The following is a 24,122-nucleotide window of genomic DNA, read 5'->3' on the forward strand; positions in this document are numbered from 1 at the left end:
GATCAGGGAGATGCCTGGGGTTGGTGGGAGGGGCCGAAGGGGTAAGGGAGGTGCTGGGGTTGGTGGGAGGGGCTGAAGGGGTAAGTGAGGTTCTGGGGTATGGTTGGTGGGGCCAGTGGTGTGGTAGGTAGAGTAAGCCTGTACCCATTTTGACTCTCTGGGTATAATTAAAGCAGTACAATCCCCATGGTGTGGGTGAAGTTGTACCAGTAATGACAAAGGACAGTTTGAATATTATGAGACAAGGTGGGTGAGGTAATATAGTTATTGAACCAACTTCTGTTGGTGAAATAGACAAGCTTTCAAGCCACACAGAGCTCTTGAAGGTTAGCAGTTGGGGCCTCCTGGCTGAACGGAAGAGCTGCTCTCAAGGCATCCACCTACAGGAATGAAGAAGCTATTAAATATGCAGGTACAAGGAAAGAAAAGCAACATCTTGTGGTGACTGGCACTCTGCAGTGGAAACTTTATTGTGCTTCGCTTTATTACTGTGACACTGTTCAAAGTGGTAGAAAGCTAACAGGGCAAGTAAAGTAGTAAATCATACTATCACAGGCAAGGTGGTCCTTATCCATATGCAAAGTGTGCATCTGCGTAAGGCACCAGGAAACTTGGGGCACCAAATTTCCTGGTGCCCTGTGCAGCTGCATACTGCTCCATACCCTGCTCTGCCTCTTCCCCAGGCTTCCTGCCATGGATCTGCTCTGCCTTTGCCTCTTCTGGCCCCTGCTCCGCCTCAGCCCTCCCTCAGACCACCCCTAAGAATGCTGCAAGGCCGGGCCTGCACTCACCAGCGGCAGAAAGTGCAGCAACCTGACCCAGCTACACTGCTGGTGAGTGCTGGGGGGTGGTTCTCCCCCATCCCCCAAGCCAGCCTCCCCCTGCGGAGGCCTGCGCCCCCCACCCCGCCCGCAGGAGGGCTGCGTAGGGCCCCAGAATAGCTAGGGATGGCCCTGATCACAGGGTTAGAAGGAACTGAAAGGGGCATCTGGTTTAACTGCCTACCAACATGCAGGATTTGTTGTGGCTAAAATCTGCTTGTTTATGAAGCATAGGTGGATAACAGGAAGAATCTGTTGTCAGTGGGACTAGGAGGCAGGTCCCCACTGCAATTCTACTTTTCAAACTTCTCCAGAGGATCCGGTATTATTTTCTAAACAGCCACATCTGTAGCAGTCCAGCTTCCAGGTGGGCTGTTCCGTAACTCTGAAGAGGATAAGGAAACAGATTTTAATTGTAAATAATGGGACGACATGAAAACACAACTATCCTAGTGTTGCCGGCATAAAGTGCCCGAGGGGGGCAACAGCAGAGGGGTCCGTCGCCCGGTGTGCACCACGCCAATAAACACACCAGGGTAGAGAAGCAAACTAAGTTTATTTGAGATCTCAAAGTGGTGCTGGGAGACTTGACATGCCTCAAATCCAGCACACCTAAACCAAGCAGTCTGTTCCTTTATATCCATGAGAACTTTTCTCGCTGACAAGCAAGCCCCCGTTTCCCCTCCCTCTTCTGTCCAGCTGCAGCATTCTTTTCTCACACACTTCTTTGTCTTCCCCCTCCCTCCTCCTTCTCCCCTCTGTAAAGCAGTTACGTAAGCGCAGGTGCATTAAGTAAATCTTGGCCGCGGCAGCTCATTAGTAAGTTTTCCTTCTGCAAGTTATCTTGTCCTTCTGCTAAAGGTGCACAGGCCTCATTACTTCTGCTTTAGACCAGTTTGAGCTGATGGCAACTGATAAGGGACATTGCACCTGGCCTTTTCTATTTATTGGCCTGTTAGGTCAATTAGAGTTTAAACATGGAAGAACTTCTGCTCATCTGAGGCCTAAACAGGGAGACTGTATATCCTTATTGCCTTTTACCTTTTAAGTTACTTAGGATTATCCTTAGTGACACCAACACTAGAGCTGTCATTAGAAGACTTTATAACCTAAATATTGACAAAAAGTATGTAATGGTGCTTGTCATTGCGTACTGGTAGTCAATCTATTTTCTTATAATGTGCTGAACCCTTGTGGTATCTGACTAGCTGTTTGTCAGGTTGTGCGGTGTTTATCTTTCTTTACTGTGTTATAATCAGTGACATTGGTTTAACAGAGACTCTGATAAAATGCCTGATTAAGGTTTTGCCATTGTTTTAAATGGGAGCATTACTGGTCAGTGAAATAGGTGAATAACTTCTGTTCAGTTCTAAGCAATGGCAATACTGTGGGAAGTCTTCCATCACAGCCTCCCTGAACAAAATGCACAGGGATTGGAGCACGTAAGAAGGCGGGACTGAGTCCTGGTGGTGGCTTTAGCAAGCGGTTGGGTTGCACTTGCCTTCTCTTTAGGGGAGTTAGTCGGGCCCTTAGCCCACGGCCTACATTTCCCAGCATGCCGCACCGCCAGCTAGCACTAAGCCCCCCATGACTACATTTCCCAGCATGCCGCAGCGCCTTCGGCAGCACAGAGCGGCCCTAAATGACTACATTTCCCAGCGTGCTGGTTCTCACGCGGCAGCCCTCACAGCTTAGCGGGGTTTTCAAGCGTTCCCGGAGAGCGGCCGCCCCTAAGATGGCGGCGGGGGCTCTGGTCGGCGCTGACTGAGGGGCCCGGGCGTTCCCCACAGAGCATGAGCGGCGGCGGGCAGAGGACGCTCTTCCAGAGCTGGGGGTCCCGCGTTAGCCGCGCCCCGGGGCCATCCTCTGGGCCTCGGCAGGAGGCGGTTCCCCGTTCCGCGCCTTGCCCCGGCGGAGGGGTGCGGCGCCAGCGACCCCGGCCCGGCCCTGAGGAGGAGGAGGAGGAAGCGGCGATGCGGACGATGAAACTTGCTGCTGGCGCGGCGACGAGGCCGAAGCGGGGCTCGGGCGGGGCCGGCGCCTCCCGCGGGCGGCGGGTTCTGCGCGGCGGCGGGCTCGCTGTGGATCTACCCCACCAATTGGCCGGAGCGCGGCTACCAGGTGCGCATGGCGCGGGCGGCGCTGCTGGCCAACACGCTGGTGTGCCTGCCCACCGGGCTGGGCAAGACCTTCATCGCCGCCGTGGTCATGTACAACTTCTACCGCTGGTTCCCCTCCGCCAAGGTGCTCTTCCTGGCGCCCACCAAGCCGCTGGTGGCGCAGCAGATGGAGGCCTGCGCTGGCGTCATGGGCATCCCTCGGCACCACATGGCCGAGATGACAGGTACGGAGGGTCCCCGGCCCCCCACACCCACCCACTGCCTCGCAGCTCGGGCACGGAAGCCAGGCGACTCCAGGCCCCACGCAGAGCCGCAGGCCCCATGTGCTGTGACAGCCCGGGCCCAGTGCTGCCTCTCATGGGGGTGGATAGTTCAGTGCTTTGAGCACTGGCCTGCTAAACCCAGGGTTATGCATTCAGTCCTTGAGGGGAGCATTTAGTGATTTGCAGCAAAAAAATAGTTGGTGTTGGTCCTGCTTGGAGCAGGGGATTGGACTAGATGACCTGCTGAGGTCTCTTCTGACCCTGATAGTCCATGTAGCTATTGCAGAGGCGCCAGTGGCAGAATGCATAGATGAGAGGCCAGCAGAAACTCATTGCATCGGTAGTAGCCGTAGGCCTTTAAAGTCTGGGCTACGGAACACTAGCATTGTGAAGCACCATGGAGATGGTCCTGGGCACAGCTGTGGCTGTGCTCAGTCTTTCTCTGGGTGCCATCCATTCAGAGATCTCATCCCCCCACTGTGTACATGGGAAACTTACCAGAAGACTCCAGCTGGTGCTGTCAAACATCAGTAGAAGCCACAGGATAGGCCAGTCTTCTCATCCACCCTTTTCTTTGCTGACCTGTAGGCTTTTTGTGGCTATGCTGGTGTGCTCCATTTCTAGGAGCCAATAGAGTCAATACATTGAAATTCAGAGGCATCCTGCTCTCATGTTCAGATGAGCATGCCTTTTATTATTTGTGTATATTGTCTGCAGTCCAAGGTAGATTCTGTCTGAAGGTGCATGAGATTCCTTGAATATTTTAAAAACATAAGAACATACGAAAGGCCATAATGGGTCAGAACAAAGGTCCATCTAGCCCAGAATCTTGTCTTCTGAGGCCAGGTCTACACTGCGACTTTAAATCGGTTTAATGGCCGATATACCGATTTAACGCTGTACCCGTTCACACGACATCGTCATTAATATCGAGTTAAACGGCTCCTTAAATCGATTTCGGAACTCCTCCCAGACGAGAGGAGTAGCGCTAAATTCGAAAGTGTAACTCGGATTAGGGTTCGTGTGGACGAAATCGGACATTATTGGCTCCGTAGAGGTATCCCAGTGCACCACTGACCGCTCTGGTCCGCAATTCCGAACTCGGATGCGGAAGTGCGGTAAACAGGAAAAGCCGAGACCTTTAGAATGACATTTCCTGCTTTTTAACGTGTCCAGACTCTGATCAGCACGGGTGCGATGCAGTTCAAATGCAAAGTCTCTGCATTGAACCTTACGGGACGATTACTAGATCTTGATCGCTCTATGGTGAGACAAATCTGTTTTATCAGAGCTCCGTTAAAGAACAGGAAATGCCAAAGTCGTCGTTGAAAAATAAACTCAAGGTACACAGCAGTGCTGACAACCGTAACGGGAAGCCAGGAGACTCAAACGATGCCTCATTGGAGGAGGGGTATGAGATATACAGCTTACCATCTCCACAGCAGTCTCTGAAAACATTTGCATTCTTGGTCCTGAGCGCCCAATGTCTGTAGCTTACATACATGGTGTCTTTGCGGTGTTCACGGAACAGCTCGTCGTCTCTTTCCCCCCCTGGCACGTGAAAGAGAAGTAAATAAAAATTTCTTTGAGAAAATATGTAAATGATTCACCTCTGTGTACTGAATGCTGCTGGCGAGAGTCACACGAGGTGTTGCGACAACGGTCAGGATACTGTTGTGATCTCACGGGTCCATGATTGATGGTGCCTATCTGGCGTGCTCCAATGCCTCGGGAAAAAGGTCGATGGGCCAGGGACTTTGTCTGTCTGCCTCTCACCACGAAAGGAGGGTTGAGGGCTGCTACTCCAAGCAACCACCCATGGGCACAATGTTCTATGCGCCCAATCACTGGATACTGTCGTGCTCCTCAACCCCGGAAGTGGGAATATGATAGCTTGGAGGATACAGTCTTACCCCACAGGTGCACCGCCTCCTGAACATCGATGGGTTAGCTTTTGGACCTATGGACGACAAACAATCTGATGTTTCGTGCAGACCACTGTGGTATAGGTAAACCGATTTTATACTATTTTTTCTGTTTATGTAATATCAATTTTAAGCTAATTCGAAATAAATCGTGCAAGTGTAAACGTACCCTGACCCAGTGGCCAATGCCAGGTGGCCCCGCCAGACGGGAAGGAGAAGAGAAGTCATCAAGTGGCGCATCCCATTGCTCATTCAGACTTTGGTAAACAGAAGCTAGAGACACCCATCGCCTGCCCATCCTTGGGGCTAATAGCCATTGATGAAACCTGTTCTCCATGAAGCTTACTTAGTGCTTCTTGACCCCTATTCATAGATCTTGGCCTTCAGAATTCCTCTGGAAAGAGTATTCACAAGTTGACTGTGTTGTGTGAAGATAAATTCTTTGGTTGTTTTAAACCTGCAAGCCTATTAATTTCATTTTGGTGATCCATAAGTATCTTGGTGTTTGAGAAGGAGTAAAATAACACTCCTCATTATTGGCTTTCTGTTTATCCTTATGACAGCTTACTTTTGGCCTTAAGAGCCTTTGGTGAGAGACTGTGTCAAGGCCTTTTGAAAATCTAAGTTACCACTATATCCACTGATCCCCCTTGTCCACTTGCTTGTTGACTTCCTCAAAGAGATGAAGTAGATTGGATGAGGCGTGATTTGCCTTTACAAAAACGTAAGACTCTTCCCAACAAATTAATGTCTCATCTAGGTGTCTGACAAATTTTGTTTCTTTTCCTATAGTTTTCAACCAGTTTGGCCTGGTAACTGAGTCATGGATTACTGGGCTGTAATTGCTGGGGTCACCTCAGGAGCCCTTTTAAAACGAGTTACATTAGCTATAACTCAGTAAATTTGGTATAGAGTGATTAAATGATAGCGTTATAGACATGCAGGTCAGTAGTCTGCTGCATTTCACATATTGAGTCTTCAGAAAACTCTTTGATGAAACACTGACGCGGTGACTTTTACTGTTTTGTTTATCAAATTTGTTCCAAAACCCCTCTTAATGACACCTCAATCTGGAACAGTTCCTCAATTTGTCACCTAAAAGAAGAAGCTCAGGTTTTGGGAATCTCCCTCCCCATCTCTAACTGTGAAGCCGATCGAAGAATTTAATTTGTTTCTCCGAAATGGCTTATCGCCTCTGATGCTCCTTTAGCACCTCAATCGTACCAGTAGTCCACTGTTTGTTCAGGCAGGCTTCCTGCCTTCTGAAGACTTTAGTAGCAATCTTTTTTTTTTTTTTTTCTTTTACTTTTCGAATCCTTGGCTACGCTGATTTCTCTCGGATCTTTTTTGGCCTTTCCTAATTATATTATTTACACTTCAAATTTGCAAGAGTTATATGCTCCTTTCTATTTTCCCTCACTAGATGATATATTGCAGTTTTTAAAGGATGCCTTTTTGGCCTTTCATTACTTCTTTACTTTGTTGTAGACAGAGTGGCACTTTTTTGGTTCTTTTATGTTTTTTTTACATTTGCGAGTGTACATTTAAGTTGAGCCTTCGATATTGGTGTCCTTGAAATCCTCAAGCTGCATGGAAACTTTTTACTTTTTCCGTTTTACCTTTTAATTTCTGTTTAACTAATCTCCTCCTTTTTATGTAGTCCCCCTTTCTGAAATTAAGTGCTACTGTGATGGGCTGCTGTGGTGTTTTCCTCACCACAGGGATGGTAAATGTAATTATATTATGGTCACTATTATCAAGTGATCCACCTATGTTCACCTCTTCGACCAGATCCTGTGCTCCACTTAGGACTAAATCAAGAATTGCCTCTCCTCTTGTGGGTTCCAGGACTAGCTGCTCCAAGAAGCAGTCATTTAAGGTGTCAAGAACCTTTATCTCTGCATCCCAACCGGAGGTGGCATATACCCAGTCAATATGGGGATAGTTTAATTCCCTCATTATTATTGAGTTTTTTATTTTAATATCCTCTCTAATCTCCCCTAGCATTTCACAGTCGTCATCACCATCCTGGTCAGGTGATCGGTAATACAGCCCTACTGCTATATTCTTATTATTAGAGCATGGGGTTACTATCCATAGAGATTCAATGGTACAGTTTGTTCATTTAAGATTTTTACTTAATTTGATTCTATGCTTTCTTTCACATATAGTGCTGCTCCCTCACCAGCACAACCTGTTCTGTCCTTCCAATATATTTTGTACCCTGGTATTACTGTGTCCCATTGATTATCCTCATTCCATCAAGTTTCTGTGATGCCTATTATATCAATATCCTCATTTAATACAAGGCACTCTAGTTCACCTATCTAATTATTTAGACTTCTAGCATTTGTATATAAGCACTTTAAAAACTTGTCACTTTTCAGCTGTCTCGCATTACATGATGTAATTGAATGGGATTTTTTTCATTTGGCCGTTCTTCATCAGATCCTACCTGAATTTGATCATCTTCCATCCTCTTCTCCTTACTGGGACATAGAGAATCTCCATTAGTAGATCCTCCCCTAAAGGATGTCCCTGTCCGAACCACGTGCTCCTCTGCACCTGTGGCTCCCCCCCCAGTCCTTAGTTTAAAAACTGCTCTATGGCCTTTTTAATTTTAAGTGCCATCAATATGGTTCCATCTTGGTTTAGGTGGCTTTTAGATGTGCGTGTAATTATTAGAACTGGGAGCACTGGCTATTGGGAATCTGAAAGGACAGGAACCAGGAAGGAAGGGGGAGGAGTTGAGGAGGCTGAGTGAGAGTTAGTGTGCAGCAGCAGCTTGGTAAGGAGGTTTTCACTGTAAAAATAAAGTCTCGTTGAAGCTTGTTAGTACCTTGCCTGCTTGATACAACATTTTGGCGATGAGGATGGGATGGATCTTCTGCCTCTGAATCCACTTGTACTCTTTCTGTAAAGCCCAGGTGAGCCTCCAATTGCTGTCTGGATCCATATGTTTGAGACTTACCTGCTTGCAATCAATGTTACAGAGATTTCTGAAATAAGAATGCGTTGTCTGCTAATCCACTGCCTTGGAGCAGAATGGCAGTGTATATTTTACACTTTTGCCCTTGCAGATAATAAATGAGACTGCACTCACTACATTAAAGAACTTTTTTGTGCCAAAAGTGAATGTAGTAGCTAATCGCTACAGATTTTGCCAGCGTGAGCAGAAACCAGGGGAGACTGTAATGCAGTATATTGCTTCCCTGAGGAGTCTGATTGTAATTTGTGTCTTTGGGAATATGGCAGATAAGATGATTAGAGACCAGCTCATTGAGAAAACAACCATGCTTTGTGTAAGAGAACGCTTCTAGACAGGGCCGGCTCTAGCCATTTCGCCGCCCCAAGCACGGTGGCACGCCGTGGGGGGCGCTCTGCCACTCGCCTGTCCCGCGGGACCGGCGGACCCTCCGCAGGGACGCCTGCGGGAGGTCCACTGGAGCCGTGGGACCGGCGGACCCTCCGCAGGGATGCCTGCGGGAGGTCCACCAGAGCTGCCTGCCGCGCAACCGGCAGAGCACCCCCACGGCATGCAGCCCCAAGCACGCGCTTGGCATGCTGGGGCCTGGAGCTGGCCCTGCTTCTAGAACCACAACTTATACTAGAAAAAGCAATAACCATTGCTACTCAGATTGAGTCAGCTACAGCTGAAGCCAAAAATAATGAGCAAAGATACAGGAGGCACAGTCCAGGCTATGATTCCTTTGCAGAAAAGTTCACTATTGCTGCAGGCAAACAATTGCAAGAGGAAAATTAATTAAAAGCCACTGAATCAGCAAATGCAAAATACAGTAAAAGCATGCTTTCGCTGTGGATCTCCACAACATCTTGCAAGCTACACAGGATGTCCAGCAAAAGTAGCTCAGTGCAATCACTGAAAAAAGATTGGGGATTTTGCTAAAGTATGTCACAGTAACCAGTTCAATCAGCAGGTGCATTCAGTCCCAATACCAGATGTTACTGTGCTGAGTGTGGACAAAATCACTACTGCACATATTCCAGAACAGCTAAAATGCGCTGTAAATGCTTCTGCCATACTCGATAATATAATAAGTATAACTCCAATTATTATATTATTTATCTCCTAGAACTGGAAGGGACCTTGAAATGTCATCGAGTCCAGCCCCTTGCCTTCACTAGCAGGACCAAGTACTGATTTTTGCCCCAGATCCCTAAGTGGTCCCCTCGAGGATTGAATTTAGAATATAACAACAGGGTAGGAAGGGACCTCAGGAGGTCATCTAATCCAACCCCCTGCTCAAAGCAGGACTAATCTCCAGATAGGTTTTTGCTCCAGATCCCTAAATGGCCCCCTCAAGAACTGAACTCACAACCCGGGGTTTAGCAGGCAATACTCAAACCACTGAGCTATCCCTCCTCCTTTACAACCCTGGGTTTAGAGCTGAGCTATTCCCTCCCCCCCCCCTTCCCCCTTCTCCTCCCCCCCCCCCCTCCCCACCCCTCCCCCCACCCCCCCCGCCCCCTCCCCCCCCAGGCAAACCACACCCATTCAGCTAATGTTGAACACTGCGCTTCAGCCAGTATCTATGCTACCCGATATTCATTTATTTGCGTTGACTTTAAAGGATGCATGCATCTACTGAACCCAAACTTCAGCTGGTCTGTGGTATATTGAAAAAACTATTCCTAGTACATGCGCTGCGTGTCAGAGCAATAGGTTACTTCTGGTGATTGCTGGTACTTGCAAGAGTCTACATTGTCCAGAATGGCAGAATGGGCACTTCCTATCCTTTGGACACATGATTATTTATGGCTGTCTTCTTAATCTCAGATAGTTAATGGATGAATTGATCTTCCTCGCAAAGCACTCTTGCAGTACACACACTAGTTCAGCTGGACCCAACACCAGGTTGAGGAGAACTCGGCTGATTTATGGGTTTCTGCTAAAGTTAAAATGCTGCAATCAATGTGATGCTCACATGACAGAAATTTAGTGCTTTACCATTTTCAGTCAGGGAAGCTGTTTCAGAGGAACTTAGAAAACTTGTTCAAATTGCATTATTGAAGAAGGATGAACTTCTGGTGAATGGGTTTCACCTATATGGTGATGCGGAAGAAGAGGTGGAGGCATTCGCTTTCGTTGTCTTGGATAAGGGAGGCCATAAATTAAAGCTATTGTTGATTTGAACAGCATCTCTTCCTTCAATAGAAGGTATTTGCAGGAACTCCATGGGAGCAAAGATTATTTTCTTCTCCTGATTTGCAGAGCACATACCACCGGGTTTTTTATGTGGCATGAAGACAGCAGAGACCTCACAGCTTTTTACACAGAGGGACTATTTCATTTTAAATATGTTCCATAGCATTTCTTGCATCAGCCCCCAAATGATGAATCAAGCCAGTAATTATTCTGAAGATCAACATGGAGCTCAGTGCTATTTGGATTGATATTATCGTTGTTGAATGGAAATAACTTGAGGAGCATGACAATAAACCTTGCAGTCTGCTACTTCAACGCATCGTCAGAAGCAGGACTCAAGCTCAATAGCGTCCAATTGAAATTTTGACAACTGAACTCTCCATTCTGGGGCATACAAGTTCATCAGTGCTGGTACTAGACCTGATTCCAGATTATTATATTCCTGGCCAATTTTCAAATGTCCTCCCTCCAACAGAATTCGCAAACTTGCTTGTTCCTTCTTGGTGTCTTACCTCCTGGTATGCAAATTCATTCCCAATTACGCTTCGTGTCATTGAACCATTACGAGAATTACCTTGGGAAGCTTTCAACCTTAGTGTGGACAATGGATGCCACAAGTGAGTTCCTCAAAAGAGATAGACTTGATTGTACACAGTCCAGTACTTGCACTATTCAGTCCCGCATTGTCCACAGTTGTAACTACTGATGCTTCTGATTATGGACTTGGAGCTGTCTTCACACAACTTCATGAAGGCAACACAGAGAGGACTGTTGGATTTGCTTCAAGGACACTGAGTAATGCTGAGAGAAAATATTCTACAGTCGAAAAAGAAGTACTTGCTTGTGTCTGGGCTACTGAAAAATGAAGAACTCACCTGTGGGGCCGCATGTTCAAGTTGCGCACAGACTGCAGCCCTTTGACAACATTGCTCACCATGAAAGACCGGGAAGAGTAGGATATTGTATTGCTAGATGTCTGCAAGACTACTTTCTTTCAAATATAACCTGGAATATAAGCCTGGAAACAAAAATGTGGTAGCTGATAGCCTTTCTTGCCTGCCTTTGCCTTCACCAGGTGGTCCACCGGAGGATGAGGATGTAGTAGTTGTACTTATTACAAGCACTCTTACTGCAGTTACAAGAGAACAATTACAAGCTGCTTGTTCAGCATGTCCAATTCAACAAAAACTATGGGAATTTCTGATAACCAATCATAGAGAAGAAGGGACCTTACACCTATGGACTTTCTGATGGGCAAGTATGGAATGCTTCTTATTTTGCACCTGCCAATGCACCAAGAGGAGATTATGGCAACACCCAGTCTGCATTCGATGACTTCACCATAGAATCAACACAAGACATTGCACTGGAACTGGGGCTTGAGAGACAGCCTGTTAGACCTGGATGGCCACCTATCTGGACTAAAGACTATGTTATGTAGAATCTACAGTGTTTCCAGTGTAAAATTTCTGCCAGTAGTATAGTATCTTGTTTCCTATTTGTTCCTGTGGTTAGAACAACAATGTTTATTTTAATTGGGAAAGTTTCTTAAGAGAGGAGGGAATGTGGTATTTGGATGTTGCTTGTAATTATTAGAACTGTAAAGTGTTCCTCTGTGTTAGAAAGGATTCAAACTCCAGGGAAGTAAATTAACTACCATTATCAGAAACCAGTTCTTTGGAGTTACCTTCCCTGCTGAAAACTGAAGAGAGGAACTTTAATTACTGTAGCAGAAGAGGAGATTTGCAATGTAAACGCTACCTCAGGCCATTTACTGAAATAGTCTGTTAAAGTGATGGCATAACAGTCAATTGGAGCAGTATCAAAGGGTCCTACAATGTCAATTGCCACTTTTTCCCATGGAGATTCAGGAAGAGGAACAGACTGTAATGGAGGAGTACATATCACTGCTGTCTTATCCATTTGCAAGTGACACAAGATTTTATGAATGCTTCAGTCTGAGAGTCTATCCTTGGCCACCAATACAGATCCCGTAGTCATTGTTTGGTTCTGACAATTCCTTGATGAGTATCGTGTGCCAGGTGTATGAGTTTTGACTGTAATTCTTCTGAAACAAGTAGCTGGTGTGTACCTCGTAGCACACAGCCATCGAGCAAAAAAAGTTCATCCCAAACTCTAAAATAAGGCAGCAAAGCCAGTAACCCTAAAAACCTTGACCCAGTTTTGCTGCCTTATTTTAGAGTTTGGGATGAACTGGGAGCCCTGGCTGCTGGGAGTCTGGAAGGACAGGAAGGGGGTGGGAAGAGGTGAGGAGGCTGAGTGAGAGTCACAGAGGTTGCAGCAGCAGCAGCTTGGTAAAGAGGTTTCCACTATAAAAAATCAAGTCCTGTTGAAGCTTGTTAGTACCTTGCCTACTTGATACAGCAAGCCCATCCTTCCTGTATAGGCTCTCACTTTCCCAAAAGTTTTCCGCAGTTCCTAATAAATCTAAACACCTCCTCCGTACACCATTGTCTTATCCACGCATAGAGACCCTGCAGTTCTGCCTGTCTAACTGGCTCTGCACATGGAACTGGAAAGTGCTCAACTTAAATAGATGTGGTAAGGTTGACAGGCCAAAAAACTGTATCCGCCTGTTACACCAGACAGGTATTAATCCATATTTCCTGAGTAAGAAAAAGTATAGCCCCAATTAGAACTTATCACTTGAAATTTAGATGGGTTAAATTAAGAGGAATATTGGTTTTTATCTGTCAACCAATGAGTTTGTTTAAAAGGAATCTGAAATGTGCATTGTAAGCGCACTTGTGAGCAGTATGTTTGATTATGATAACCTTAAAGTCAGCTGTTCATTTATGCTGTTCTGGTAGTTTAGTATAGTAATATTAAACTCATTCAGAGGAGAGGGCTTAATTCTATTTATTATGTCCCATGGACTGAGATGTAAATTCAGGATTGGTTACTCCTCACAATGGGATGCTTACTGGTCTTGAGGCTTGTGCTCAAGGCCCAGGGGGTAATGTGGCCTCTATGTAGTAACTAAATGTTTCAGTAGTTTTATTTGTTCAGTGCCTTATCACATTCATCATCGCTCAGTGAGGAAAATATGCTTTAGCTTTACCATTATTTCTTTTTTTTCCTTTCCCATTCTCATCTTTCTTCTCTCCCTTCCCTGTGTTTGTCTTTTGTTCTTTTCTCTGCAGTTCCTTCTGTGCAGCAACTTTCATTTTCCAGCTTTCAGTATTACTCAATACCCTCATTTCATCCGTTAAAGTGAACACTTGTCAGTAGTTAATATTGACACTAAAATGTCATCACAAAGATACTTGAATCACATTAATAGGAGACAATGCAGTTTATACCTTGGAATCATTGTATCAGGCTGCCTACAGACTCAGACATTACTGCAACAGTGATGCTCAAGTCACATTTGAAAGGTTATCTTTGCTGCTTAGAAAAAACTCAGTTCTGAAGAAACTGAATGACATGGGCCTAGATCCAACTCTAAGGATATATTTAGAACACCTCTGATTTAGTTGCTGACAGAAGTGTGGATGTTGAATAAGTCTAAGATTTAGTCATGGGTATTTTTAATAAAAGTCATGAACAGGTCCTGGGTAATAAAAAATCACAGCCTATTACCTGTTCATGATTTTTAGTATAAATACCTCTGACTAAAATTTAGGAGCTCCTGGGGCACTGGCAGTTGATGTCTGGCCCCGGCTCTTGTCATGGGGGCTGGCCGCCTCCCACTGCCTGTGGATTCAAGGCCCCTAGAGACCACTGCTCTGACAGCCTCCAGAGCATCCCGTTGGACTGCTGCTGCTCCAGGACCTCTGCTACTCCAGTGGCACTAGCCGCTGCTCAGGCAGCCCAGGGGTCTCCAGAGTGGCCAGCCCCCAGGGTCAGCCGCACCGGCAACTGTGGAAGTCATGGAGGTCCCAGAAAGTCACGGAATCTGTGATTTCTGTGACCACCATGACAGACTTGCAGCCTTAGTGATGAACTACTCTCAATTGTAGTGGAGCAGTAGGGAGGCCAGGTTGTATCAGTTTTCAGCTCAGCAGGATGCTCACACCTCTTATCTAAACTGTAAATCTGTGATGTTTACTGGCTTAATCAATACACAAAGTAATCTCTTCTCAAACATATTATCCAAAAGGTGGGCTAGATATTTCTAGAAAACTGTTACCCATGTTTGAAAGTTTTTTCCTTCTTTCCTGAAGCAGAGGGTGAGCATGAACTTCAACTTGTGATACCTGTGTGTGTAGCTTGCCACTGATGAGGTGATCTTCAGGGTATGTCTACAAGTCAAGTTAGGAGTGTGATTCCCAGCTCATGTGCGTACGCTCATTCTAGATCAGTGAGCGCTAAGGTAAGTATAAATAGTGGTGTAGCTGTGGTAGCCTGGGCATCGGTGACACAGCATGGGTGGTGGCAAGCTGTGCCAAGGATGTACCCACTGGTTTCAGGTGGGTTTATGCTCAGGGCGATTAGCCTGTGCCACTGCCCATGCTACCATAGCTACACTACTATTTATACCTGTGCTAGCTCGATGGGAGTGAGCACGAGTATGTGTATGTGAACTGGGAATCACACCCCTAGCATGTAGTGTGGATGTAACCTTGGGAACAGACTGCATTACTCCTGTTCTCAAACTAATTTTCACTTTCCTCATTTCAAGCTGTCACTGATCTAAACGTGAGCTTGATCTATGGCACCTGTATCATGGCAGATTGTACTCTCCATGGAACCTTTGAGGCATCCTATTGTTTTAAGTGAAGTATTTCATACTGATTACAAAAAACTTAAGTGTTGAGTCACTCAGCAGGTGAAATGCTAGTAAAGCTGTTCAGACTTAAAAAGGCACATTCCCTGTTGAACATAAGTCCGTACTGGGTTGGATCTGAGGTCCACCTATCTCAGTATTCTGTCTTCTGACAGTGGTCAATGCCAGGTGCCCCAGAGAGAATGAAAAGAACAGGGAATCCCTGTCACCCATTCCCAGCTTCTGGCAAACAGAGGCTAGGGAAACCATCCCTGTCTATCCTGCCTAATAGCTATCGATGGACCTATCCTCTGTGAACTTATCTAGTTCCTTTTTGAACCCTGTTATAATCTTGGCCTTCAGAACATCCTCTGGCAAGGAGTTCCACAGGTTGACTGTGCATTGTGTGAAAAAATACTTCTTTTTGTTTGTTTTTAAATCTGCTGCCTATTAATTTCATTTGGTGACCCCTAGTTCTTGTGTTTTGAGGAGTTAATAATACTTCCTTATTTACTTTCTCCACACCAGTCATGATTTTATAGACCTCTATCATATCCCCCCTGAGTCGTCTCTTTTGCAAGCTGAAATGTCCCAGTCTTATTAATCTCTTCTCATATGGCAGCCGTTCCATACCCCTAATAATTTTTTTGCACTTTTTTGAACCTTTTCCAATTCCAATATATCTGTTTTGAGATAGGGTGACCATGGATTTATATAGAGGCAATATGATATTTTCTGTCTTATTATCTATCCCTTTCTTAATGATTCCCAACATTCTGTTCACTTTTTTGACTGCCATGTCACATTGAATGAATGTTTTCAGACAACTATCCACAATGACTCCAAGATTTCTCTCTTGAGTGGTAACAACTAATTGAAATCTGTAATAGTGCTTTTTTTTTTTTTTCCTTCAGGGGGTACCCAGGTTCACAATCGGAAGGAAATCTGGCACAATAAGAGGGTTTTTTTTCTTACTCCTCAAGTAATGGTAAACGATCTTTCTCGTGGAACCTGCCCTGCTGCAGAAATAAAATGTCTGGTTATTGATGAAGCCCACAAAGCTCTTGGAAACTACGCCTACTGCCAGGTAATGGTAGACTAATGTGAACTGCACAATCTTTTGAGCCATTCTTTGTGCAATCATGGATAATTTAAGCACAAATGTATTACAGTAGGCAGATTGCTCTGCAGTTTTTTAAACTGAGGATTTTGGTAAGAAATTAACAAAGACAAAACATTATTTTATAGCTTACAATACCTTGATACCAGTCATGGATAAATTGCATACAACAAGAGTACACAAGATGCTGAGCATTCTAACTGTATTATGAAATCTTAAGTAGATGAGGAGATAAGAATTTTGTATGGTTAAGTATAGAACTGCATTTTCTGTTCAGAAATTAATTTTAAACCCTACATTGTAAGAAATTAAAATTGCATTTGTAGGGAGGGGCTGTTTCTACAGGGCAAGGGCATGTTTATGAGCACACAATCTACTGCAGTCTGTGTGGCATGTATCGGCAAGGAATTAAAAATTTAAACAGGAGACCCCAGTGGCAGCAATCTTAGAGATTGCAAATTAAACCACATTTCTGAAACAAACAAAAATCACTTTATTTGAATTGAACTAAATTCTGAGTCCAGTATGACCCACTGTTGTCCGTTCAGTTGAGGTCTTGTCTCATGCAGTGAAAAATACTTTGAAGTATCTTGGTTAAATCCCTCTCTATCAATATTTTGTTTTAAAGTTATGAAGCAAGTCATGTATTGAGCAATTTGCAGTGAACTGATGTGGCACTAAGATGCTTTCCTGTTAGATCTTTGCATAGGAAAGCTGACAAGCAGCAGACTTGTGTAATATGGCGCACAAAGGAAAATGTTGAGGTTTCCATTTTTATTAGAATTAAAGCAGAGAACAGGTTTGTTCACCATAGCTGCACCTCCTCCTTCCTGCAGCCCTCCCCAATTTCAAACACTTTAGTAACTTGTTTTCATTTTGTAATAATGTAAATGTACAGGTTGTGTTGCTTTCTGAGCATCTGACAAAGGCTGAAATACTTTTTTATTCAATTAGTCTAAAGTAAATTTTTTTTTTTAACCATTATGTTATGTGGAAACAAGATTCACATTTCATTGAGAATTTTGTGAGCTTACTTAATGTAGAGTAGTGGTTCCCAGCTTCCTTTGTTAGTCACCTTTGCTGTGGCATTGGTATATAAAATGCTTCTCTAATGCTTTTTTTCCTTGTCCTGTCTTGCTATCCTTGGGCATGGCTACCAGCTCTTTTTAGTGTGTATATTTAATTCCCTTGTCCTGTATCTGTTAACTTTTATTTTCTGTATTTTTTGAAATTTCTATTTGATATTTGTAGATTTTTCTGTGCCCTTCCAGTGGTTCACATACTTTTCCCCACTCAGCAGAAGACTGTCTATTGGTCACAGTATATTGAAGTGTTATAGATGCTTGTGTTGCCAGGCTGCTGCTTGATCCTTTAACCCTGTGTATTAATTGTGTATTTGACTTTGAGCTGATCTGGGTGAAGAACGGGAATATAGATGGCTTCAAAGGAACAGCCTGCCAGTTTCCCAGTTGCCATAAAAACAAGTTCGCAATGAGAGGCAGATGGTGCACGTGGCTTTATGCAGCTCTTGCCCCTTAGTCCAGCTCTTTGTCATGCCATTTTCTTCATAATTTCAGACTAGTTTTGCACTCAGGTTGCAAATGCTGGCTTTCAGAGTGCGCCTCCAGATTTCCTTTTTGGCAGCTCATTTGGCTAATGTGCTGTGAATCCACTTGCTGAATCCAGTAACAATCCTTTCAGTGCTCACCCAAGTAGTTCTAGTACAGGGGTAGTCAATAGTCAAACAGCGGACCAAATCCAGACTGCCGGATGCTTTTCAGCAGACCCCTCAATCTTTTTATGGACTTTTTTTATTATTTTCTCTTGAGTCTGGATGTTGACTATACCTTGACTAATAAATTTGACCTTGACCCTCCCTCCCTCCCCCCAAAAAACCCCTATTCTACTATGCAGAGTTGGCTCTTAAAGCTAGTGCACATAATCTAAAGTTTTTTGGGATGGGGTGGGAGGGGATTGATAATCATTTATTGTTGGATTCTGTTTCTAGGCTAGATACTAACTTTGTTGAGAACACTTTTCTGAACACTTAAATTTTAATTTTTCACATATGTAAACCATTGAGAGTAAGAGCTTTTCCGCTTTAAGGGTATTAATGTAACTCTTGTGTTTTTGTCAGGTTGTGAAGGAACTGAGCAAATACACAAACCAATTTAGAATCTTGGCTTTAAGTGCCACACCAGGCAGTGACACAAAGGTGAGTCAAGTACTGCATTAGTGGACTGAGAATTAGAGTGGCTTCAGTAGAAGCTATTTTTACTACCAGTTTGCGTCCCATGGAAGGCAGTGAAAAATCTATTCAAATGCACCAAATAAAGATTATTCCACTATGCTATGCAGAAGCCTTTGAGTAATTGCATTCTTATTGTTATAACCTCTGCCTTTTCCTACATTTATCCCTTCATGATATCTTGTCTGAAATTAGATTGTAAACTCTCCAGACAAAGACCCTGGCTTCTTTGTACAGTGAAGTGCCTAGCATATTTTTGTGTGCTAAATAATAATACTTGATGATAAACTTGCAGTTGCTTGTACTGATTGAAAAGAATGTTTGCTTCAAGTAAAATAGTTTTTACTCTATCCAGCACAATGTGACTGGACAATTAAGGCTGGAATTTTCAGAGTTTACGGCAATTGGGCACCTTACTCTTTAAAATAAAAGTAAGGTGCTTTCCTTATATGAAGTTTTCCAAATTCTTTCTACTTAAAAATTAAGTACTGAACATGAAAATAATGTATTTAGGAAATAAGTTTGGTACTATTCAGGTTTGTTTTTTTTCTCTATCCTGTATACACTGTATCTGGAAATGCAAGCAAGTTCTGTGTTTCCATGCTGTCTCCTGACTGTTAGTTCATTTTGAGATTTAATAGAAACAAAGCAATCTGGCTTAGGTTGATAGTGCTTCACTAACCCCGTTGCAAGTAGGCATAGCATCCCACAGTTATTAACACTTAGTGTTATTGAGACACTATCCTGTACACGGGGGCATTATTAAAAAAACACCGTAATAGGAGAAGTTTCCACATGTGGTATACAATGCTTCCTACTTTGCTTGAGTTGGCACTTCCCATTTTATGAATTATATTAGCTTTCTGATAGAAATCTTTGATTAAAATACTTCAGATAAATTGCTTATTTGATCCAAGAAAAAAATTAACTGAGACTCATGGCAGTGCTTACCTAAGGCTTGGTATTGTAATGGCAGTTTTCATCTGTAGTGCAGCTCATTTGAGCAAAACGCTATTATCCTTTTGCTTACACCTTTTCCTCTGGGTCTCCTTTCCACATCACCATGCTTTCTGTGGTTACCTCTTTGCATCCATAGTGTTTCATCCTCTTTTTTTTTTTTTTCTTTTTTGTCCCCTTCACCCACCTTCTTACACAGAGCCCCCCAGAAGAGTGATCATCACATGAGTGTTGGTCTCTTGGCAGCAGCAGTTTGCTGATTAGAATTGCATGATCCCAGTCAGGCACAAATGGCTTCTGCGGCAGTGTTAATGGTGCTGTACAGTACTAGTCTGAATGTTATGCTACTTTCTCTCAGATAATATCAGAGGAAACAAGGAATTCCCAAACTCATATTTATAATGTCACAAATTATCCCTCTCATATTAATGCACTTGTATGTACTGGACTACTGGCTTGATGAGGTGGAGCAAGGGAGAGTTATGGCAGCTAATACAGACATAGTTTTTATAGCAAACTTTTAACAAATGGTGCTAGAATAGTTCTAACTCCAAGTATTTTTTCTTATTGCTATTTTAGTGATTATTTTACTTGCTATGTATATGATGTGATAGGGCATTTTCCTGACTACATTGTTTTGTCATGTTTAAAATGGCTGAAATGATAAAGCAGGGCCCTTAGTTGTAGTGGAAACTGCTCAAAAATAAATTGCTGTCTGCAGATCCCTCAATACAGGTAATGTTTCTTTGCTATTTCAAATAGTTTTACAGGCCCTGTGTTGATAACTTTCACATATCTTTGATTTACAGCAGTGAGATGAATTGTTTTACATAGTGTTCCTACTCTTCCTGTGACTTCTCCAAGGCTGTACAGGAAGTTATTTCCAATCTATTGATAGCACAGATAGAGCGATGTTCTGAGAGATTCCCAGATATTCACCTTACTCTCTACGAGCGACAGTTGAAAAAATTGTTGTTCCACTCGGTAAGAACTAGCAGAAATTCAGAATGCTTACATCAGGGTGAGTTACTTTTTTTTTTTTTTTTTTCTTTACTATTAAAGAGCCCATGTCACTATAGAAATAGTAATCCATGTCGTTAATGCCTCTAAATACTAAGACAAATACTGTTAAGCTAATTTACATTATTTATGCAGTTGGCTTTGTGCTTATATTTAGCTCAGATAGTAAAACGAATGGCCAATTTCACTTTTGTTACTAACTGTATCACTTAATATTTCTGATTCATTGCTTCAAGTTTGTTTGGCTTCACAACGGCATGAGGTAATGTTAACTTTTAAACTTTGATTAAAATAAAAAAAATTAGTTATATAGTGTCTTACTCATAAAGAACTTGCAGAACCTACATTTTGAACCTAAACTAATTGACAGCTATTTAAGTGGGTTGTGTAGAGTATTAACATGAGGTAAAAATCTCAAGCTATCCATTTCATTGCATACTAACAAGTTATTCCTATAACATAGTATTGAATTAAATGCTTGTCTGCTTCCTGTAAAATGTAACTTTTGATTTAGGCTGCTTGTAAGTGTAACTGCTAAATAGATTTTTCATTTTAAAAAAGTAATTGCCTAGCAAAAAATTATTGCAAACTGTATGGTTGAGGAGCTGACTGAGGAGGTATTCTTCACCTATGAGTAATCTGTTCAATATACAGTCCAGTTAGCAATGGACAGAATGGCTCCAGCTGATGGCTGTTCAGTGGCCTGTCTGTTCTCAGTCAGGTTCTATTAGACAGATGTCTGCATCACAGAAGTAATCATTTTATAATTGGCGTCTTGTTAGACTTCTTTAATAAGAAAAACAAAAGTAGTAGTATTGGTGTGTTTTATACAGAAGTTTTTATCTTTGTGAAGAAAAGTTATACAGAGAATAATAGTTCTTACAGAATGAGCAAATAAGCAGTCTGCTAGCTATGAATTTCAGATTCCTTAACTTAAAAATGGAGGCTCTTTCAAGAAATCATCAGGTATTTATTAATGGATGGGGCTTATACATGTTCCAAGTTACTAGATTTAGTAACGTTTTCTCCATATGTGTATTTTTTTTTTTTAAGTGGTCATCCACTGTGTTGCTAAAGGGGTAGTTAATGATAAGTTTTGTTAGGGTCTATGTGAAGAGTCCTATTAAGTGTCTGAAGAACATTTTCTTATTTGTACAACTTTAGATTTAGGACAGAGTTTTTAACTTGGAGCTATTTTCAGATCTTTAAGCTTAGAGATTATCTCCACGAGACAGTCAAACTGGTTTAATTAAATTAAGTTTTAAACCTGTGCAAACCTTCACTCATTTTGGCTTAAACATAGCTTATTTTGGTTTAATTTAAATCCATTTAGAGCAGATTTAAGCTAAACTGAAACTAGTGTCCACCATAAATTTGTATCAGTTTAAACCAGTATAGTTTCTATGTGTAGACCAAACTTTATTTTCTGTAATGGGTGCCAGTATGCTTTCAGTCATGTGTTAATTTACTTTTTGGATTTGGCACTGACAACTTGAGGTTTTTATTGTTTTGATTTGCAATGTAAGATGTCTTTTATGCCTACACTAAGCATAGTTGGAGTGAAGGAGGTAGAGTGACAGAGTACTGCACCAATTTTCTTCAGCATTCTACTTGTAGAATACACAGGCAGGCTAAATGCCTCAGATGGCACAGGGGACTGGCTCAGGTAACTCCAATATCCTTTCAGGGATATAGTATGCACTCTCCTTGCACTTGTGCATCACCTGTTTCAAAAGAGGATGGAGTCATGACCCTGCTGGCCCTCAACGTGTCTCACGCACTGGCACTTAGCCTTCCTGGGCCCTTGCACTCCCTGAGGACAGGTTTGTGGTTTCCCTGATAGGTGTACAAGAGGGAGAGCTCCTTCTATCCTCCTCCAGGGCTAGTCACTATCACAGCATTTTCAAGTATACATGGTGATGGGACAACGGAAGGAAAACATTCTAATGTGCACACATGACACTCTTTATTAAATGCCTCTTGTGGTCTGTGTGGTGTTTTTTGTGGGTTTTTTTTAACAATTAATTCTAAAACCTCCTTTGTTGTTTATTCTCACTCTTAGATCTTTGGCCTCCAGTGGGAATCATGGGAAACTCATTCTTAAGATTTTGTGACCCTCTGCAGCTATTGGTATTAAAGACTTGTATTATAATAGTACTGAGATGCCCAACTAACATCAGGGCATCTCTGTTCTAGGCACTTTTCAGACACATAGTAGACGACCTTCCCCACACTGAAGAGCATTCTGCAGCTGGAGATGCAATTCGTATCTTAGATAGACATTCACACACTAGCTTTGATTGTGCTAACATGCTAAAAATAGTAGTATAGCTGCAGTGGTGCAAGCGGCAGCGTGTGCTTGCTGCCAGTGTGCGCGCCTAGGGTCTTGGATGGGATTGTACTTAAGTGGCTAGACTGTGCTGCCTCCCATGCCACTGCAACTATTTTCAGCAAGTTAGCTTAGTCAAAGCTAGCATATCCACATCTATCCTAGCTGGGAATTACACCTCTAGCTGCATGGTAGGTGTACCCTCAAATAGCAGTTCCAGGCTGACAGCTTCTAGGTAGCAAAGTCATAAGACTTGAACATACACCTCTACTCCAGTATAACACGAATTCGGGTATAACGCAGTAAATCAGCTCTCCAGGGGGGCAGGGCTGTGCGCTCCAGCGGATCAAAGCAAGTTTGATATAAAGCGGTTTCACCTATAACGTGGTAAGATTTTTTGACTTCCAAGGACAGCGTTATATTGGGGTAAAGGTGTACTAGTTCCCTATTTTCAAGCTGGGCCAGGAGTGTGTGGCTTGTTATTAGAAAGTTAGTTTAAAAAGTCTTTTGGTTTTTAATCTTCACCAATTTACACCTTAGACTAACTGGTTCTTGTAGATGTAGAATTATACCTTTTATGATTTTGCTGTTTCATTGCTAGCTATGCTTTTGATTCAAGGTGACCTGCAAAGGTGCACAACTAGATTCTGAAGTAGAACAGAGTTCTGAAAAGCTTTTTTTGAAAAGTCAGCTTGTTTTATGTCATTTTCTGACTATGCCGCTAAGAAAGTAGTAGGATGACGTCACAGCAACAAGGAAATAAAATCTGATTGACACTGTTTAATGCTTTTTTAACAATTCTTGTTCTTCAGATAGTTTGGAGAAAAGTCTGAACTCCACATTTCAATTAAGAGCTCCCAACAAGTTCTCAGCAAAACCTTGCAAGGCCAGAGTAGACATATATGGGTTAAATAAAATTTCTCAGCATCTGTAAGCATAGATTAGATGTCCAAGTTTTTTAAAAAAAATACTGGTATATGCGTGCTAAGCACATAATGTGCTTGAAAAGTTAGACCAATGTGCACCATGCACAATAAAATCTGAAGCTTTATTTATGACAATCTGTAACATTAAACAAGACACAAGGTTCAGAGGAAGTGAAGGACAGCGTAAAACAAGCTACAGCAGTAATGCAACAAAGCTGGAAAAATCCCACTGTAGTTCTGTAGTTAAACAGTTATTTTTGTAAAAGTAAATAAGCAAGGCCCTGAGTTTCACAGTAACTGGATTAAACTTCTTAGGCACTAATACTGGTTTGAAAAGTACAAAGTAGGCAGGGCAACAATGTTTCAGTATTAAGGCGGAAATATTTAAACTGCTGGGGTATGATCGGAGGGGTGCAGTTTTGTTAGCTGCTTTTAACAATGTATTGTGTCCAAACTACTTAAACAGTTTGAGGAAGTACAGTAGAACCGCAGAGTTA

General features: G+C 42.9%; 1 protein-coding gene across 1 annotated transcript in view; it reads left to right on the top strand.

Moving 5' to 3' along the window:
- The first annotated feature begins 2,614 nt into the window (after nucleotides 1–2,614).
- Nucleotides 2,615–24,122, top strand: part of FANCM (FA complementation group M) — a 178,589-nt gene continuing 157,081 nt past the window's right edge. The window contains 7 exon segments of the mRNA XM_075065865.1: nucleotides 2,615–2,845; nucleotides 2,847–3,165; nucleotides 15,940–16,112; nucleotides 18,283–18,360; nucleotides 20,215–20,284; nucleotides 20,287–20,334; nucleotides 20,337–20,371. Of these exon segments, the coding sequence (XP_074921966.1) occupies nucleotides 2,615–2,845; nucleotides 2,847–3,165; nucleotides 15,940–16,112; nucleotides 18,283–18,360; nucleotides 20,215–20,284; nucleotides 20,287–20,334; nucleotides 20,337–20,371 (954 nt within the window).

Source organism: Chelonoidis abingdonii, chromosome 4 (assembly GCF_003597395.2).
Source record: "Chelonoidis abingdonii isolate Lonesome George chromosome 4, CheloAbing_2.0, whole genome shotgun sequence".
Taxonomy (NCBI): Eukaryota; Metazoa; Chordata; order Testudines; family Testudinidae; genus Chelonoidis; species Chelonoidis abingdonii.